Source organism: Notothenia coriiceps, unplaced genomic scaffold (assembly GCF_000735185.1).
Source record: "Notothenia coriiceps isolate Sejong01 unplaced genomic scaffold, NC01 NC01_scaffold00018619, whole genome shotgun sequence".
Classification (NCBI taxonomy): Eukaryota; Metazoa; Chordata; class Actinopteri; order Perciformes; family Nototheniidae; genus Notothenia; species Notothenia coriiceps.
The window spans coordinates 89,775-109,972 of NW_011351320.1; the positions used below are offsets into that span (position 1 = coordinate 89,775).

General features: G+C 38.7%; 2 protein-coding genes across 2 annotated transcripts; one reads left to right on the plus strand and one right to left on the minus strand.

Moving 5' to 3' along the window:
• Positions 1-5,821: 5,821 nt before the first annotated feature.
• On the minus strand, positions 5,822-11,066 carry tmem208 (transmembrane protein 208). The gene is made up of 6 exons (XM_010777771.1): positions 10,826-11,066; positions 7,735-7,830; positions 7,281-7,340; positions 7,042-7,178; positions 6,638-6,722; positions 5,822-6,509 (listed from the first exon to the last, which is right to left on the minus strand). The coding sequence occupies exons 1-6, from the start codon at positions 10,829-10,831 to the stop codon at positions 6,372-6,374; spliced, it is 522 nt and encodes a 173-aa protein (XP_010776073.1). The 5' UTR covers positions 10,832-11,066; the 3' UTR covers positions 5,822-6,371.
• A 605-nt stretch (positions 11,067-11,671) lies between these two features.
• Positions 11,672-18,474, plus strand: slc39a1 (solute carrier family 39 member 1). Its single transcript, XM_010777775.1, has 4 exons — positions 11,672-11,964; positions 13,144-13,274; positions 13,840-14,148; positions 16,398-18,474. The coding sequence occupies exons 1-4, from the start codon at positions 11,850-11,852 to the stop codon at positions 16,749-16,751; spliced, it is 909 nt and encodes a 302-aa protein (XP_010776077.1). The 5' UTR covers positions 11,672-11,849; the 3' UTR covers positions 16,752-18,474.
• Positions 18,475-20,198: the final 1,724 nt, after the last annotated feature.

Consider the following 20,198-nt stretch of genomic DNA (forward strand, 5'->3'; position numbering starts at 1 on the left):
TTTTTTTTTTTTTTTTTTTTTATTTTTTTTTTTTTTATATAACAAGGGTCTTCCATGCTTTTTTAAAAAGATTGCTGGGCTCTAAAACGTTTCCAAGTGTGTAAAAGGAATAAAAATTATATATAACTAAAAACAAATATGTCCTTATATAACAATGACACAAATCCCAGCTTCTTGTCACAGAAACAGGAAGTTAGTGGCTTGCGAATTTTTATTTTCAGACCCAGCCTTTTTTTCCAAATGAATCATTTTATTTTATATCGCATGTGCAACTTTTCAACCACAGATTGTGGTAAACAAGCGAAACAGAGCCATTGTTATGTTTCCTGTCCTTTTTTAAATAAACTTAATTTTGATTTCATTATAATGTTGTGGTTTAAATTACATATTTTGTCTGTATTTAGTGTTTACAACGTGGCTCCTGGTTTCTAAGAAGGAGGGAGTCCAAGCTTAGAGAAACTTAAAAAACTCAACTTATTAATTAACTAATGGAAAAAGAAGATTGGTTGCAGAGAAACTGGAAGCAGTTCAGATGGTGTAAGACCTGTATGGATGATGGTGCAACAGGTGTGTAAGCGTCTTTCCTGTGCCTTTTGCCACCCCCACCCCAGGGCCTCCTGCAAGAAGAAACAACGGCGAAGAAAACAGGTGGGGAGTGCTCACATGGTCATATTCATACAATATATTCTTTTCAGTTTAAATTAACTTGCAACCTCCTTCCCCTCTTCTCACCGTGATGGCTGATGAACTATTTAATTATGCTTTGCGGGTTGAGGTAACACTCTTTCCCACTGAGACATGACCGAATGCAAACATTAAAAACAAGTTAAAGCTCAGAAAAAACAGGACATAAGGAAACCACTTTTTAGATGTATGGCTATTCAATACATTTGCAAAGAATCACATGCCATTATGAAGAGTCAACAAGACTTAGTTTTGGAGAGCATTTTTGACAGTTTGTGCAAGTTCAAACTCAAAGAAAAAATCTCAGATAAATGATTGTATCCGTTTAGCTTGCAGTAGCATTCATCATTAACTTGACATTTCTGTCATCTTCTGATTTGTTCATAATGTCCCTTGAATCACCCTTAAACACATGTAAAATCCACAAATGAAGCACTTGATGCAGAATGATTTTTCTCTAAATCAAGAATACGTGAATCTAAAATCCACACAATTTCTGACAGTGAGTAAGTTTCATCGTGGAGATGGCAAGCAGCATGTTTGCTTGGAGCCAGCTAATTTAAACGAACAAAACACAACTTGTATGCCTCCCGCGGTTCATAAACCTTCCCCAATAAAGATTTGGCAGATAATGCTGAGTAACTGATCCATAAACGTCCTAACCAAGGCTGGACTGATATTAAGTGAAGCTCCAAAACAACCTTGAGATCTGCGCAGGCTGTTTCCGATGCTGTAGAATTTCAGAATCCAGGTTGAAATGAAGATGCGTTATATTTTCTGTACTGGATGACAGAGCCTTCTTAATATCAGGTCTCGCTGGCACTGCCTTTGTTTTTTTAAGCGGGTCCTTCAATAAATCCCACTTTATTTTTAACAATTATTGTTTTGACTGCAGACAAAGAGACATTGAAACTTTGGAGAACGAAGCTATGACCTAAAAAAAGCAGGACAGTTTGCAGATTCATCATTTATTATCTGTATATATTAAGCTTCCAGTTTTTTTTGTTATAGTTTTTCTTGCGTTTGTGTCAAAAGAGACCGAATGAAACTTTTGTTTTAATCATAAATATGTGTTTTTCATCATTGCCTCAATACCTATGTTATCCTCCACACTAGGCCTCTGAACATATAGCATTGTACTGTGGTTGTTACAGTAGAGTGAAGCGAGCAGGACCCAAATGCAGATAATACTGATAATACCTTTATTTTAAGGATAAGAATAAAACTCGGAAAAACAGGACACTCCCCGGTGAACTCAGTCACCAACAAAAGACGAACCAACACTGAACACAGGAATAGACAAGACTAAATACAGGGAGGGGTAATCCCGAGACGAGAAACAGCCGGGCAGGGGAGGAGAAACACAAGGGCAACAGGTGAACACACTCAGACAATTAGACAAACCAGGGAAACTAACGACAGGGAGGAAAAACACAGGGAGAGGGACCAGACAATACACAAGGAGGAAAACATGACAGGGAGAACCGAACAGCAAAATAAACCCAATACAAGACATACAAAACTAAAAACGTGACATAACACAAGAATCGTGACACACCACTTGCATTGAATTTTGAGTGATTTATTCAAAAGTGAAACACCCATGATGTTTTCGGTCAGAATTGACCGCCATAGAAAATGAATGGGTATGAGTGTATTATGTGCATCCTGCAGATGGAAAACATCTCACACACACACACACACACACACACCTCTCCCACTTTCTCTGGCTAAATTCGCCTCCCTTATTGTCTCTCAAGCAGTTATATTTATGCCTTGCTCACATTTGACTCATTGACACAATGAGCAGGCGACCAATTAGGCGATTTTCTTTAAGAGAGGCTCTGGACACATTTTTTGAACCAGATGAAGAGATTGAGGAAGATGTCTCAGAGATGGAAGACAACAGCGATCCAGACTATGAGCCTATACAACAGACCTGGAAGAGGCACCTGAGGGAGAGGCCCCTGAGGGAGAGGAGCCTGAGGTGACATTCCACTATTTTGCATTGCCAACTATGTGCGTGAACACACGTGCACGCACGCACGCACACACACACACGCACACACACACATGTTCTGTTATGGTATATTTCTCTTTCTCTAAATGTTCATTGAGGAAAAGAGTATCAGTGTCTTATTGTATATAAATCATCACAGTGAGTACGGTGAATGCTGAACTTGATGGGCCCACCGGTGGGTCCGGACCATGACATGAAACACTGGCTTGCTTGTATCAAATCAATATATCCTATACATAATTGGAACGGGAAGAATCTCAGCTACAACACCAACTAAAGCATTTTGATCTCCAGTAAACACAGCCTACATGGCAAGCATTTTTTATAATATACATTAATGTAAAATAAGCACTATCTTTGAACTTACTGCAAAAGATAATATGAAATTCACCCCTTCTCACTCCAACACAACTAATACATTTCACTCTCAGACTTGTAGATTTCAGCCCAAACCGATACTGACTCAAGACACACGAGTCATGAGGCAGTTCATCGGATTGGACTAAGCTCGCTTTGGATCCTCAAAAAGCTTTATCCATCGCAGGAGCTTTCAACAATGCCTAGCCAGTGTCATCTTCAAAGTCCACCCCAAAATCATACATATTTTTTTCGTCTTACCTGTAGTGCTATTATTCAACCTTGCTTCGGTGTGATATGCCAAGTGTTGAAGATATCGTCAGTAGAGACGTTTGCATTCCCTTGAATATAATGAGAGAAGATGTTACTCTGCTTGTGAAAGTGTGAAAAAAACAAAACATTTGAAATATTGGTCATGATTTCTGCTAAAGGATGATGCTGGAAATCGTATTTGTTATTAGCAATGTTAAGCACGTAGATGATGAATGAAAATGCGTCTTGTACTAATACAAGCCACTCAGAATATGAGAAGTGTTTGGGTCAGTTTAGTTTGAGTCAAAACAAGGTGGAAACTGAGCAGAGATTATAAACTTGAAGCAGACTACACCCAGCGCTCGGCCAAACACACTCCTCTGATTCTGTTTACACAGTGGAGGCTAAATGTTCAAGGGAACACTCTGCATCCCATGTAATTGCTTGTGATTCTCTCTCTTCACTTCAAAGCCACAGGGAGCGCTGAAGTTCAAGGGTCAAAGGCTCGACTGTTGCCCAAATGCCCCCACATTTCCTGTTTTGTCTGGCTCTTTGAGTGTAAAAGGATCTAAAATGTGACTGCTGGAGAGACTAAAGGCTCTACTTTAACTGATACCTACCACGCTTACTATCTCAGGTCAAATGCCTCTTGTTTCTCTTAATGTTGTAATGGGTTTGAATTTATGATTTTTTTCTCACACACAAAGCCTGGAAAACGGTATGCAGCTTCAACTCCCTTATTTCATCTTGTCAGGATGAACCCTTTTTTTACGGCCATGGTAAACAAGAACCTCTCTCTCCCACTCTTTTTTTCTCCCTCCATCTTAAAACAGCAGCCAAGACATGGACTCTCACATGCAGCAAGTTATTTTGGGAGATTACACCCTGTACTGTGTTGCAATACTACGTACTGTAAAGGGAAAAGGAGATAGTTTGCAAACAAGGTACATTTCCCGGGGTTTCAATGGTGTAATACCTTGCAAATAGGTGGAAATAAACATGTACAATCGCCATTACTGTCCATCTTCCGACAGAAAACAAAACAGACAGAGAATAAAAAGTGCATATGTGAGTTTTTGGGAGTGAGTGGCCCCAGTGCTAAATTACACTGCAACATGGTCCCTCTCAAAGCCCACATCTGGGATTGGCCCTGACAACTGGATGCCTTGCTGCTTTAATTTTGGTTACTTTGTTTATAACCCTATAATAGAGACAGTGTAGGACCACAGGGCAGGATTGAAGGAGGGAAGGACACAGGCAAAGTAAAAGCAGTCATTTTGAAAAATATTTTAGGAAGGGTTAGGTTAAAGAGGTTGGAATTTGTTTCTTAAATTAAGGCACATGTTGTTAATGCCTTGCTTTTTGAGCTGAACCCTGCAGGTTGTGGCTTGTTGAGTTGTGGAAGCATTGATGCACCAATAATGAGAAATCTGTAATATATTGGGAGCAGATCTGGGCTTTGCGAGCACACTCACTGTGTTTGGAGTCAGAGCATGAACATTATCACTAAATACACGTTGTTAACACTGGATAGAACGAGTAAAGTCACTTAGTAGACTTGTTATGAAACAACATTTCTCCATCGAGGACAAGGCTCAACTCACTGGATGGAAACACAAAAGGTGGTCGGCATTTATTCAGTATTTGAGGATTAAACTGTCATCTAGGAACTGATTTGTCAGCTCTAATTTTAAATCTATAACCTCAAATATGAGAACAGTTTTAAGAACATTTGAAAAAATACATGTTTGATGTGTTGTGCGCTTGCTGATGCAAATTGAAGAATAACATGACTCTGTGGGTTGATGACATCCTTTCAAAACACCTTGGATTATGGTCAGTCAAGTAATTTAAACTCTATTGGTGCTAAAAACAAATATTAGGTAAGTCTATCAACATAAAATAATAATAATAATAGACACCACTTGGAAATGGCAAATATTTTGGGATTTTGACTTTTACCATTTTCCAACAATTTACTCACATAATCAACAAGAAACTGTTTAATCTTAAAAGATGATAAACACATGAAATGTATATGTAATAAAGATTTGCAGCGGCACAAATATGGCTGCAAGATGATATTATTATCCTTTAAGTTATATTAAATATTGCTGCCATACCAAAAAAAGGCCACAATAGAGGTTTCTAATATGATAAATGACATTGCTATTAGGATACTTAACAAAATTGACAGACTAAAGAAAGTTCAGTCCAAGTTGAAGACCATGTAGTCTTCATGCTACACTTGAGTTCAACTTATTCTCAAAATTCCTTTTTTTGATTTACGAGAATTCATTTCCACATATCTCTGCAAACTACATTTTAACACCATACAATTACTTAGAGAACCCTCCAGGCGACAAAACCATTGAACTGCTTCTTATGGTGTAAGTGTTTTTATTAGGCCACTTAAAACTACCTTTAGCCTAATAGGAAAAAAACAACAACTGATGACTGAAGGCATCCCGTGAACAAACCACACTGAAAGCAAATATAAACACAAAAGATGATCGACTCCACCGACTGTAGGGAGATTTTTATTGCAAAACGTTTTTTTTCTATTAAAACTTGACTTCTATCCATTGTGTTCATTTTATAAGACTTAATAGCTCACATACAGAATCAGGTCAGTAAGGAAGGTCCACTGAAGGAACATTATACAATTAAACATATCATTAAAATAAAAGACATTCCAAGACAGAAATGGATAAACTCAGCTGTTTTTTTTTTACCTGTCTCTGTTTGATGGGAATCTGCAGGAGGCAGTGAGAAGGGGTTGTGCATTGGTCCAAACTCTTAAATCTCTGCATGAGGATTAATGACATTTAGACCGTGACATTATCTAAATATAGAACATCTCATAGTTGAGGGAGAAAATTAGATTTCATGATAAATCAGAAAAAACAAACAAACATGGAAAACAAGATTCCACAGTATTGGATTCAGATTGAGTTTAATTTAATAACGAAATGTCTTCCGGAATAACTTATGAGTTCCTCGTTATCTGTATATTAGATTCTGTGTATAAAAATACTGCTCTGTCTGCCCTGCAGCCTCAGAATCTCTTCATCTGTCTGCGCTCTTGTCTTCTCTGCTTCTTCTCGTTCACTTCCTCCGGTGCCGACGGGTTGTCTGCCATAAACCAGGGGCCCAAGAAGTTGGTCCAGAGCAGGTGGAGCGCTCGGAACGGGGCCTGAGACACGCGCAGAATACAAGATCGAATAGTGAGAAAAGAGGAAATCCAAGGGGGAAAAAAGGATAAAGAAATCAACAGCTATGTCATAGGATATATCAGGGGGGTGCTAAGAGAAGTATTCTTACCAGCATCCAGAGATACCAGAAATAAGAGGAGAGCGTGCTGAGCACCTGCACTATGGCTGTGAGCAGGATGACGTCCTTCAGGTGTCTAAAACAACACACACACACACACACACACACACACACACACACACACACACACACACACACACACACACACACACACACACACACACACACACACACACACACACAATTAACTCTCACTGACATGTTTCTGCACAAGAAGATTTGAGTCACCAAGTTTAGTTTCAAGGGTAAAGGGACACAGAAGACAAAACAACAATGAAAAATGTTTACTGTTATATTTACAAACTTCCTTTACGCAGCGAGGAGGCTGAGAAGTAATGTTGATGTTCTTTTCATCGCCTATGTATACTAAATTAGGAGTTTCTCTTATTACTCACTCAGCCATCCCCTGCTCCATGTTTAAGTCTATTCCTCCATCCAGGAGAGTTCCATCCTCAGCAAACGCAGCCTTGGCCATGGAGGTCATGGAGCGGTAACTCCCCATATACACTGATAGAGCGAACCCAAGCATCAGCTGCAGGAGGAACACAATGGTTTAGGGAGGATTTGGCATATTGAGATGAACAAATATTATTGATTAAATACAGTTAATAAACTACAAGATGACTCAACTCACCCATGTCGAAAAGGAAGAGGAACTGTAGAAAACCAAAAGATTGACTACAGCATAGATTGCCTGTAAAAGAGGAGCAGTATATTTGTAAGAAGGCTGGATAACATGTCAGTCTAATGAAGCTGCACTTATTAGTTGAATAACCTATTAGCATTCTGACAATTCATTCAATACTAATTTCATATTTATAAATCATAATTTCAGTTACCTTTAAAGCAATCATGTCAAACGTTATCTGTTTCAACTTCTTTAATGTGGTGTGATTTGCTGTTTCTCCTCATTGCATATGAATATCTTAAGATGTTAGGCTGCTAGTCAGACAAAACAAGCAAATTGAATGCTGTGACCGAAAATACGCTTCAGAACCCAAACAGTTACCTAATTAATGGGGAACAAAATACTCTGGAGAATGGTTTTGAGTTGCAGAGTGACAAAACCTTTGCATTGAGGTTCTTACGTTAGCTCCTAGGATGACTCTGGTGTAGAACTTGAGCGTTGCCTCGTTCTCTTCATAGATCTGCTTCTTCCCCTTTGTGCCGACTTTCCCTTTGGGCTGCAAACACGGCATGATTAACCAAATCATTCATATTAAGTTGAAACAAATGCAAAACAGCTTTTCAGGCAAGCTGTTTTTGTGGTTTGTCAGACTTCCTGATTCCTTAAGGCAGTACATGTGACTTGATATCTGACAATTATCCTATAGATTCTGATAAATAACATTAATCTGCTAACTTTGATTTAGATTTGTGAATGCAACGTGTCACATCTTATGATTTAAGGATCATAGCTAATCAGAGATCAACCCTAAATAATAAAAAGGCTTGCTTGTAACTTTGAAATCAAGCTTAATGATTGGAAAAGATGTACCTGTATTTATTTATTTTTGTTGTTGTCTGAGATAGGAATGTCTCTTTTTGTTATTGTAATGTCCATGTTTTGTGTCTGTAGCCTGTACAAAAAAAAAAGATGTACCTTGGCTCCTTCTGGTAGCAATAAAATATCAGGAAAAAAAACAACAACATTCCCCTTATTTACTTTCAGACAAAGGGATCCCTTTCAGTAAATATAATCCTAAAAATCTTTGTAATTGTTGTGCTCCTTTATGCACACTCGAAAAAGTTGGCGTGATGTTAATAAACGTTTTATATGAGATAACTTTTTTGATTTGATTACATTCCTCAAAGAAAATCATTTCACCCTAGCTAAAATGTAATTAAATACAAAGTCAGATCTTAAATTACGGTGTGTTTAAAGGAAACCTGAGTAGTCTGCATAATGCGTTTATGAGTTTATAATCTGGTTAGGGCTGTAACTACAGATATGTTTCATTCCCTATAATGCAGATCATTTTCTCAATGAGTCAATAATCTTTTCATATTTTTTTAACGTCAAGAAACTGTCAAAAATGGTCAGCTCAACTTGACAGAGTTTTCCAATATCTTCCTTTGTTTGACCAACATTGTAAACATCTAAAAATATCTAAATCGCAATGTTATAAGAAAAAGGAAGGCAGTAAAGACTTTCCACAGATTGTTGATTTAGACTATAGTCTTGGAAGTGAATACACTTTTGATCATAAAGACCATTTTTGGCACATCTTAAAGGTGGAGTAGGTAAGTTTGAGAAACCGGCTTTCGAGATACACTTTTTGTTATATTCCATGGAATGCTCTTAACATCCCGATAGCAATGAATATCTGAAGTGCTTTGAGAATAAATCCATAAAAAAATTTCATCTGTGGAAGCCGTAGTGCTGTAAAAAGCACGACCAATCATTTTACCTGCCTGTCAGCCTTCCATCTGTGCACAAACTTATCTCGTGCCCTCATTGGTCATGTGCGCGTTCGTGTGAGTTGGAGGAGGGGCTCTGTAAGGAAGTGGCAGATTTTTTCCGGCCATGGGTGTTTCTCAATCTCGAGTAAAGATGCTCCATAGACAATATTTCAAGCATACTACGTCATCGAGTGCCGCCGAAGTACTGTTCCAATGTCCAGCATACTTGGAATTCTACCGAGCCCGGCGTACTTCGTTTGGAGAAATTTCGAGGCTGCACATGTGTAGACTCCGCGGTCTTAAAATCCCCACAATGCTTTGCGCACGGACCAATTTCCCCAAATCTGTGGCGGAAAATGTAAGGCGGGGCCTCTCATATAGACGCACACCTGCACACTTGCTAGCCTGTTCCACTCTTTGTTTTCCGAATGCCAGGAAGTATTCTTGCCTCGCTTCTGAAGCAAGACGCTCGGAAGACATGTGCTACCAAGCAAGCGTACTCGAGATTGAGAAACACCCTGTGGCCGTTTCTCAATCTCAAGGAAACTGGTTTCCAAGCCAATATTTCAAGGACACTACGTCATCGAGTGCCGCCGAAGGACTGTTCCAATCTCCAGCATACTTGGAATTCCACGAGGCCGCGTCCTTGGTTTGGGGGTAATTTCGAGGCTGCACATAGGTAGACTTTGCGTCCTTAAAATCCCTACAATGCTTTGCGCACAGACCAATTTCCCCAAATCTGTGGCGGAAAATGTAAGGCGGGGCCTCTCATATGACACACACCTGCACATTTGCTAGCCTGTTCCACTCTTCGTTTTCCAAATGCCAGGAAGGACTCTTGCCTCGCTTCTGAAGCAAGTGACTCGGAAGACATGTGCTACCAAGCAAGCCTCCTCGCGATTGAGAAACGGCCTTCGTATTTTTTAATTCTAGCGCACTCGAGCAGGTTTCTCCAAAATTACCTACCCCACCTTTAAATGTCATGCAACAGAACAACATTTTCAGTATTTGGAGAAAACTGACTTAAAAGATATTATTATTTGTTAACTTATTCTGCAGTCTTTGGTGGTCTCACTGTATCTGAATGACTTAGCACAGCAACGTCAGCTGTTAATAACTGTTTACTGTTTATGTATTGTTGGTTAATATTTATTGTGCTGCTTCTCTTTTAAATGTTCTTAACCCCAAAACATCAAGTCATTAGTTTATTGCATACTACAAGCAAAATGTCATAATCTGTTAAGCATATTGTATATATTATTGTGTCTAGTGAATGTGTCATTCAGTGTGAGTTAATCTTAACTTTCACTAATGAAGGGTTATAATAATGTGTGAAAGGTTACATTAACCAATGATCCGCCAGTTCTCTAAAATACCTCAGGTCAGATTGTGTGATGCAGTGCTGTTAAACAGTCTTTTTCTTGTCTGAATCGCAATAGCAAGGTCTATAAACAAATCCCAGTTAAACCATAAAGGGGTAAATATAAATCTTTGTCCAATCTCTTGAAATCATCTCCCAAAATGCAGTAATATGTTACTTAGTACTGTTGAAATTGATACACGACACCAGATAAAACAATGCAGCCCTGTGCACATTCAATCATTGTCCAAAGCCATAGTTTACATCAGAAAATAGGATACTGTTATATTGACAACATTGTTAAGCATTTTGACCCCTTGTTTTGTAGACGATGACAGAATTACTTTTCATTGTGATGGCCATAACAACTGTGTGTAAATGCAGAGTGAGTCAGTCAGTGTTTCTGTGTTTCTCACCGCCATTCGCTCTCTGATGATTTCCTGCTCTGCGTCTTCTTTGACATCGACCTGTGACTCTCTGCCTTCTTATATTATCCCGCATCAAATGAGAAACTCACAACATTCTCTGCGGTGTGATTTCTTATAACACATCAGCATAAGTGTCTTCTTCTGATGGTGGTCGACATATCCGGCGCACGTAAATGTCGTCATCAAGCGAGTGTTTGGCACGCTCGTGATACTGGGGCACCATCCACTGGCCATTTAAAAATATCAACCATACTATAAGGAAGAACTAAATGTTTTTGTTATTTATTAAAGTTATTTAGTTTATGATTATACATTTATTATCATGAAGTCAATATGAGTAGCTACTAGAAGTTTGCTAACTATTTACTAAACAAAAACGTAGTGCAATATCTGCTTACAATATATTGTGTACTAAAAGCATAACGTTGCATGAAATAGAAATTCTTCATTAAAGAACAAGTGTCTCAAAATTGTACGAACCTATCTAGTAATAGTACATGTTCGTCGGTAATGCAAGTGAAAGAGAGACCTTTGGGCCGGCTGCTGGTTGGTTGTTTTCGCAATAGATTATCTTTGACCCTTTACGACCACCGTACCGCAGATCCCCAATGTACCAGGCATGGAGGGAGGTGGCAGAGACAGTGTGTGAAACTGGTAGGTTTTCGCCTGTTTGGGGGAGTTTATATATATATATATATATATATATATTGCTCGCATAAAATCCCCGGTTTTTTTTGCTTTGTATGCCGGGGGCGGGAAATTCATGTGATTGGTTGTTGGTCGCGTTGCTCGCGAAAAATCCCCAAACTCTAGACACGCCCAGCTCCAAGATTTTCAAGATTTTTTCAAAGCTGCTGTGTGGACGTACCGTAGTGTTTGCCTATGTTGTTTGTTTGTCTCAGGGAAACTCTTATCTTCACAGCGGTTAGCAAGCTCCAGGTTTCCCCATAGCTAAAGACATGATGGAATAGTTAGGTTGTCAACATTTGAATAGACCGTTTTATGCTACAAAATGGATTACCTGCTCCAAGTGAAGATAGGCGCTCTGTTCGGGTTATTGCTCCTAACGCTTCTCTTCGGATTAATCCCTGCTCGGATAAAATGGTTCAGAGACACAAACGGGACAGGTCGGTAACCTTTCGTTTCATATAATGATATAACCTAAGATTCATTAACATTAGCACTGGTGTTCATACAATTGTCTATTTATCGCACTTTCACATTTCAAATAATTCAAACACAAGCTAAATTCATCAACGGGAGTTAATCAATGCCGAATTTAAATCAGAAAGTTGCTGATTAAAGTACTGTTGTCATCTATGTTCTACGATGTTAAATCATTTGCATATAAAGAAACCAAGTGTAAATTGCCCGTGATTTTAATGCAGTGTGGTTTAGGTTCCGGAAGTGGTTTACCAGCTCAATGAATCACATGTTTTAGCTGGAGTATTGTATAGCAAATTAGCTGCTATTGATTTTATCAACTGTGACTGTAGAACACATTAACGTAGTGATTAAAGAGTAGTGATAAAGTGTTTAATCTTGATTCTAATCACTGATATTCAAACACAACAAACTACCTCAAGGAGCAGAAACTAATATTTATTTGGACAATGTTATATTTCCCTAGAACATATCCATTGTGATCATGAGAGAATTGTATTACTCATTACACCATTATCTTGACATTTTAGTGTGTTTCAACCTAAATGTGTAAGTTATTTGCTAGCATTAATAAATCCTCCTCTCACCCCTACAGTCAGCTGACAGGCTTGGAGCCTAAAGCCAAAAGCCTTCTCAGCTAATGTTCACATTTAATCGCGCAGAACAAGGATCTAACGATGAACTTTGACTTTCTTAAATGGAAGTGAGAGTTTCATTTCTCCCCATAATATCCGCATGCGTTTCAGTGGTTTGCTGAGTCATATGGACTTCTGTTCTTTCATGATCATGTGTCACATGATGTTCAAATAGTTTAGGAAGGAAAGGCAGGGATTGAATCAGTCTCCAAGAATTACCATCAATAAGTCAGCTATAGACCTGCTTGGTCGTTCAGTAACATAATATTCACTAAACATTGAAACCAATTGACACAAACAAGTGAGAAAATGTTAAATGCCCCATTCAGTCACATATGGAATCATGATTTGCTAATAAAGTTTCTAAAATGCACAACAGCAGTCACACACAAAACTGAGGCTAGATTTAGACAATGCTTTAACTGTTATCACCGTAGTTATTGTATAATTGTAAGCTCATGTTAAAACAAAAGTCTAATGCTTTTTTATCTTTTATCCTTCCTGCAGAATTGCACCGCACAGTTCTGAGTCTGATCAGCTGTTTTGCTGGCGGGGTTTTTCTGGCAGCATGTCTGCTGGACATCATTCCAGATTATCTGTCGGACATCAGCGCTGAGCTGGATGTTCGGAAGGTGGAGGTACGTCCACGTATCAAATAATGGGACCAATGTATTCTTTATAAAATGCATATTTCAATTTCACAGAGAACAAATGTACCTCTTAAACAGATAAACAGATTGAGGTTCTGGAAGCAGAGAGAATATATAGTGTTTTAGTTGATATTATACTCAAATGATTAACTGATTTTCAAAATTGTTTATGAATTCTGTCATTCAACTAATTACTTAATTTACTACATCATACACTCAATGCAGAGATGTCATCTCTCCCTGCTTGATAAACATAATGTAGTCTATTTAGAAGCACTAAAACAACATCTCTGTTAGCTGTGTTATTCAGTTAAAGGATAAAACATATTTTAGCTGTATTAACTGAATAAAGAAAAATAACATAAACATTGTAAAGAACATATGTATTCTTCAATAATAACCATCTGTTTCAGTTGCATTTGACAGCACTTTTAGATATCCTATCCTGTATGACTGAGGGTCTTTATAGGAATAATGTTCTGTTTACAATCTGTTTCCTATTTCTTGACGTTATCAGACTGCCTGCAGACTCATTCCTCTCTCTCTCAAACAGACCAGTTTCCCCCTGGCAGAGTTCATCATGGCTGCTGGATTCTTCATGGTTCTCATTCTGGAGAGGATTGTCCTGAACTGTCGAGAGGCGGCAGTGTCTCAGGAGGAGAGGTCCCCCTTGATGGCGGACAACAGGAACGGACATGGACATGGCCATGGAACAAATCCTGATCTGGAGGGGAGCGGCCAACATGTCCATGTAGACTTCCAGGCCCACTCCCCCTTTCGCTCCTTCATGCTCTTCCTCTCCCTCTCCCTCCACTCAGTTTTTGAAGGTCTTGCTATTGGCCTGCAGAGCACAGACTCAAAGGTAAAACACCCACAAGTACTACACCTGATTTCATAGGGGTTGTGCATTCTGCTCATTGTGTCACTGGAGAAGATTGCACATGTTCATTAAACATTTAAAAATTGAGCTTCATAATTTTGATTCAAACATTTTTGATAAAATAAGATGGCGGAACATAGCTGACATCCCTGTTAACCTTGCTTCCTTTCTCACTCTTCAGGCTTCATCACATTTGATGCTGTTTGCATGACATGTAATAAAGCCATATCTTACAAAAATGCTGCTCAAATAAAGTTGGAATCAAGTTCCCAGCATAATGCCGGAAGATAAACGGGTTTTGTTTGTAGCTTCAGGACAGAAAGTGAATCTCGCTGTCATGAGAGTCAGATCTGTTTCTTCAGGTCACAAGACAGACTCACAGTCTGAGTATACTTACAACAACCCTCAGGACTTTGCATCTTCATGCATGTTTTTATGTGCCTGTTCTCCAGGTAATGTCCTTTTAGTATTTAGAAAAATAAAACCAAAGGCAGTTGGTCTGAAATATTATGAATCTAAAAAAAAATCGGGGCACCCGAATCTTTTTAATTCTCTGGAGCAGAGAGAGGAGCTGTGGATTATTGTTATTGATATCGTACAGTAACAAAGTATTTGTACATTAAAAAGTAATAAAGTACAGTGTTACACTGTACTTTATTACTTTAATTCCAACTGTATTCCCTTCTTATCATGTAGCCTACACTTCTTCCTTTCATTGATACATTTAAATCACCTGACTACAGCATATAACATACCTGCTGCAACCCTGTGCTGCTGCTGCTTCTCTCTGCCTCATCCTCTATTGCTGGAGGCAGCTCCACCTCCACCTCATCTGATCTCTGATATGAAAGCAATCGTGTTATGATCATATTGAGCTATTGGTGTGAGTCTAACATTAAACAAGCAGTCTGCTTGTCATACATTGCTGACGATACATTTTAAGAGGCAATTTTTTTTAGTCACTGCCGCTAAATGCCATTAGCATCAAGCCAGCAAATCCTGCATTAGCCTCACATCAACAGGTGTAGACGGAACATCCAATTATCCTGAGCTAATTTACTGAATAAACCAACTCACATCTCCTGTCTTTTTTATCACCCAACTCATTAGACTATTCTTCTGCTGGCGTTTCATTGTTGTTTTCTGTCAAATTCAATACTGTAGTTCAAAACCGCGGTACCTGCTCACCATCTGTGAGCTATTTTTAGAATGCGCACGCTACGTTCGTTGTCGCGTTCGCGCGCGTCCACCTGGGCAGGCTGTTTGTGTCCTTCTCCCGTGACGATAACGGCTTGCTGTTAAAAAATAATAATAAACGAATTTGAAACTGGGGGGTGACACAAACGGGCAGACAGCAGAGCTGTTGTTCTCCTCCTTTCTTCCGCTCTTGTCTCTGATTGTGAGTGTGTGCATTCGCGTGTGTGTGTGTGGGGGGGGGGGGGAGCGGAGCCCCGCTCTTAAGAAACAGAGCGGAGGGAAAATGTGAATACGCAAGGCAGTGGACACTGAAACATGCACATTGGATAAATAACATAGGCGTTTAGTTTATTTAATAAAAGAGCACATGTTCAATGTGAAACGTGACCGTAGATAGATTACTTCAGTTGCAATTTGGTGCTATATATATATATATTTTTTAAATAATAATTTAAAAAAATTAAATAAAAAAAAACAACAAAAAAAACCACCTTGAATTTCAGGCAGGGCGCGGGGCTCCGTTGGCAGGGCGCAGCGCCCCGCCAAGACAATGGTAGGGGAAACACTGGGCTCAAGTCTACTATGTTGTTGATCAAATGCAGGAAGAACGTCTATTTAGGTGACTTGATTCTGCTATATAAAAGGGGAGTCAGTTCATCCAGTCATTTACGTATTATGGCTTTTCTCACAGTGCTAATGAAGTATCAGTGTTGTGGATAAACACTTGCATCACCATTGGATGGAAATGTAATCAACCTCAGCCTGTCAGTTAATTGACGAAAAATTGACTTTTTGTACTGATTGATTTATTCTAAAACCGATACTAGTAAAATCACTGTTTTTTTTGGGAAAAATCCACAATTGTAATATATCAATATTACATATATTATCGTATTTTGTCTGTTCATATTTAACCACTAAAATTCATCCCAGCCTTTTTACACAAAATCCTCAACATTTTCTATTGTTTGTGTTTATTTAGAAGCTGTTGGAGGCAAAACATAACCATAACATTTCTTTCTCTTCTCCTCCAGGTATTAGAGATCTGCATAGCGATCCTTGTCCACAAGACCATCATCGTGTTCAGCCTGTCGGTGAAGCTGGTGCAGAGCGCAGTGCGTCCGCTGTGGGTCGCTGCTTACATCAGCGTGTTTGCCATGATGTCACCAATAGGCATCGCCATCGGCATCAGCGTGATGGAGGCCAAGCTGGCGGAGGGCGCTCTGATCCAGGCGGTCCTGGAGGGCCTTGCTGCGGGGACCTTCATCTACATCACCTTCCTGGAGATCCTCCCCCATGAGCTCAACTCCCCCGGGAAGCAGCTTCTGAAGGTGCTCTTCATCCTGCTGGGCTTCAGCATCATGGCCGCTCTGACCTTCATCGGCTGATCCCAGTCTGCAGCTGTCAGAGGGGCCTGGGTATTTTGAGAAAAACACTGCAGCTCACACACACTTTGTACATAAAGCTGTCCTCGTCAGAGAAGAAGTATATTTACTGCTGCAGGTTCCACAACTCTGCGGTTTTTAATTTCAAAGGGACAGTGACAACAGATGTTTTATTTATTTTATCTTTTTAATTCACAAAGGAGGAGTACAGTCTATTGTGTAAATATACAATTTCCTTTATGAGGGTTTTAAGTAAAGGTAAACCACTACGTTTGATGAATGACTCAGTCCTTTCATTTATCACTGGCCATGCTTTGCAAACAAGACCAGAGCTTCTCACCTTTGACCCCACTGAGGAAACCACTGGAAACAAAGGGGCCATGTTATAAGTATATGAAACTCTAGAAATAATGTAATCATGTTAGTATATCTGTACTACTGTTTCTCTTCTCTAACTCATGGGAAGCTAATCCTTTCCAAACAGCACTAATGGTGCCTTTTCTGTAAGTATTTAATTTGGTCGGTTCTTCACCGCAAGCTGGATACTTTGTAACTTGTTATGAATGGTGTGACCCAGAGTTATTTGGTAAATACTGACATTTAAGTGCATTTCATACTGTAGGTGTGATTTCCAGCATAGTGAACTGTCGTATAACATTTAATACATTTTATCAGTAAGCTAATGTAATTGCAAACTGAATTCCTGATGCCTTAAGTTTTATGCCAAAAAAAAGAGTGAAAATTATGAGAAAATATGTTGGATTTATTTTTGTACTGGTGCACTTTCCCAATAAAGAATAGGTGATTACCTGCACACAGGAGCAAGGCTAAAATCAAATTGTTATTTAACAACCCACAGTTTAAACAAGCTGTTCCCTGTTGTATGTAAATGCCGACATACATGTTCTTAGTAAATCACATTTAGTACACTTAGTCCTCTATTTGGATTGTGGAAGAATACAAAGACAGATACATTCTGCAAACTGATACTTAATTGTTTTAACTGCACACTTACTTCTGAATATGTCACAATAAATCAAACCAAGCAGGACACCAAAGTCCAGCACATTGGGTAAAAAAATGGTATTATCCATAGTCCTCACATGCAAGGTTGCTTTAACATGGAAAGTATTAGTAGTGAAAAACAGTACAAAAAACACAATTACAACTCTGGTGTGTGTGCTTTCAGCCTGCTTACACTCACAACACAACAGTATGTTAGTCCCATCTATGCAGTCATAGTTTTTAAATGTCACTGTTTAGTTGCAATTCCTCTTTTAGTTTGTCATGTGATAGCAGATGGCAGAACAAATAGCAGGAAGTTGGAAGGTGTGGGCTGGATGTAAAAAAAAAAACTACTTGTACAGCAATTAATACAAAGTTGTGTAAATGTCGATTCTAATGTGGCATGTTGCAAATATATGTTCATTTTCATTCAAAGTCATCTAATCAAGACGTAAACTAATATTACACTGTTTCCACTACAATGTTGTTAATGGGCCTTTTGTCAGAATACCACCTGATGCTTTCTAATCTGTAAAGATAATGTTTGTACTTCTTTTTTAAACTAGTTTAATATTTGTTCTCTTATGATTGATAGTCTCAGGAGAGAGAGACGTGGTGTGTTGTCCTAACTTGATCGGAGTAAAGAGGAATATTATATATATTATGTATATTGCTTGTGTTCAAACACCCTCTGTCCAATACAGTTTAAAACCATACTTCACAGATGTTTTTCTCTTACCTCTCACCCAGCAAAATGATGAATTGCAGTTTGAATTTCCACTGATAGTTTCTGATGAGGGTTTGTGGGGGATTTCATGCCATGTGGGTTAACGTGGCAGCAAAAATACTGGAGCCACTAGGTGGTAGTGTGGATCCTCCCATAAGAAGGAAAGTAATCCACAGATGCAGGATTAGATGACTAGAGAACACGTTTTGGTAATATACTTCTGTGATTGGATATACTAATAGGATAATAAGGTTGTGCTTTAACCTTTAAAAGCAGTCTGGGAACCGTTTTGGACCAGATTTTGAATTTGTAATATTAGGAAAAGCCAGGTGTAAATGATTAAGACCACACTGTCATGGCTCACTGGGACGCTTGGAGACATCGTTAATGTAATTAGTAAAAAACCTGCGCTTTCTCCACTAAGAAGGTTAAATGGTTTGCTGAGATACATTCCTTTCATTTTAAGTTATTATCCTTTAAATACTTAGCCACAAATGGAAAAACTCATCCAGTAATTTACACTTATGATAAGGGTTCAAAGTCAATGTTTTTTTGTTACTTGCCTGAGGTACATTTGAATTTGCCCCAATACAAAGATACGTGTTTATTAATGGTGAAAGTAGCAAGATAACGTATCATCGTCTTCAGAATAAAAACAATACATCAGCTCTAGAAAAAACTATGTTTTGAACTCCTTTATCAAGTGAGTTGCTAGATTTAGTGGCCTGACCTGGGCCCTCTGAAACCTTCAAATTACAGATCATCAGAATATGGCATACATCCAAATACTGTGTGTTTGTGAATGTGTAGGAAACTTACTTGCATTTGTATAAGGATGACATAACTGGCAGGAATTCATCACATCAAAGAACCTAACTGTACACCGGGGAAGGGTATAGCAACGACTGATGAGATTAGGCTTTGTTAACCCCTGTTTGTGTTTGCGAGGGAATAGGAGGTTATTCATGAGGGTCCACTAATGAGAGGTGCTGCTGGAGGAACAACCGCGGAGTACAGTAGGTCTGTCAGTTCTGTATCACAGAGGCTCAGTGTGGGGAGCAGAGACCCTCTGCTCATTAACCTCTTCTATCAGCTCCTCAGACGTCAGGAGGATAACGGCCTGAACTTACACAAGCACCGCTTTTTCATGGCATGTTTTATATTCAGGTGAATGTCAAGAGGATACAAGCTAAATATTGCATGATGATAGTTTAAAACAGTTCAGTTAAATAAACAGTTATTCGAATGCTCTTCTTAAATATTGGTTTAATAATTGTTTGCCATTTTGAGGAGGTTGTTTAAATCTCTTTTGAGGAAAGTGGATACACCTTTTTCCCTAAGTGTCAACCTTTTTAATGACAATTTTTTCCTAACCTGCCAGGGGCATGGAAAACATTTCAAAGAATAAAACAGCATGTTATTGCTGTCTTTGTCTCTACTACTTTAAAAAAAAAAAAGGATAGGCATCTTTATACACATATGGGAAAAACAAGTATGCAAAAAGAGGATTCTCAAAAAAACAAGGTTGTATTAACTATTGTATTAACAAAGCAAGATTGATTGATGTAGAGAAGAAAAGGTGGAGGAATAAAATCAGTGCAAAACCGGAAATGTAGAAATATGTAGGACAAAAAAAACATGTACATTTCTGCAATTGAAGCCAAAATGATATCTCAACTAATTGCTGCAAGTAACGAAGATGGAGGCCATGGTGGTGA

Coding starts and splice junctions, on each gene's coding strand:
- slc39a1 (XM_010777775.1), top strand. CDS start 11,850: ATGGATTACCTGCTCCAAGTGAAGATAGGCGCTCTGTTCGGGTTATTG. Junction 11,965..13,143: donor CAGAGACACAAACGGGACAG/GTCGGTAACCTT, acceptor TCCTTCCTGCAG/AATTGCACCGCACAGTTCTG. Junction 14,149..16,397: donor TGCAGAGCACAGACTCAAAG/GTAAAACACCCA, acceptor CTTCTCCTCCAG/GTATTAGAGATCTGCATAGC.
- tmem208 (XM_010777771.1), bottom strand. Junction 7,341..7,734: donor GAGTCATCCTAGGAGCTAAC/GTAAGAACCTCA, acceptor CCTCTTTTACAG/GCAATCTATGCTGTAGTCAA. Junction 6,723..7,041: donor ATGGAGCAGGGGATGGCTGA/GTGAGTAATAAG, acceptor GTGTTGTTTTAG/ACACCTGAAGGACGTCATCC.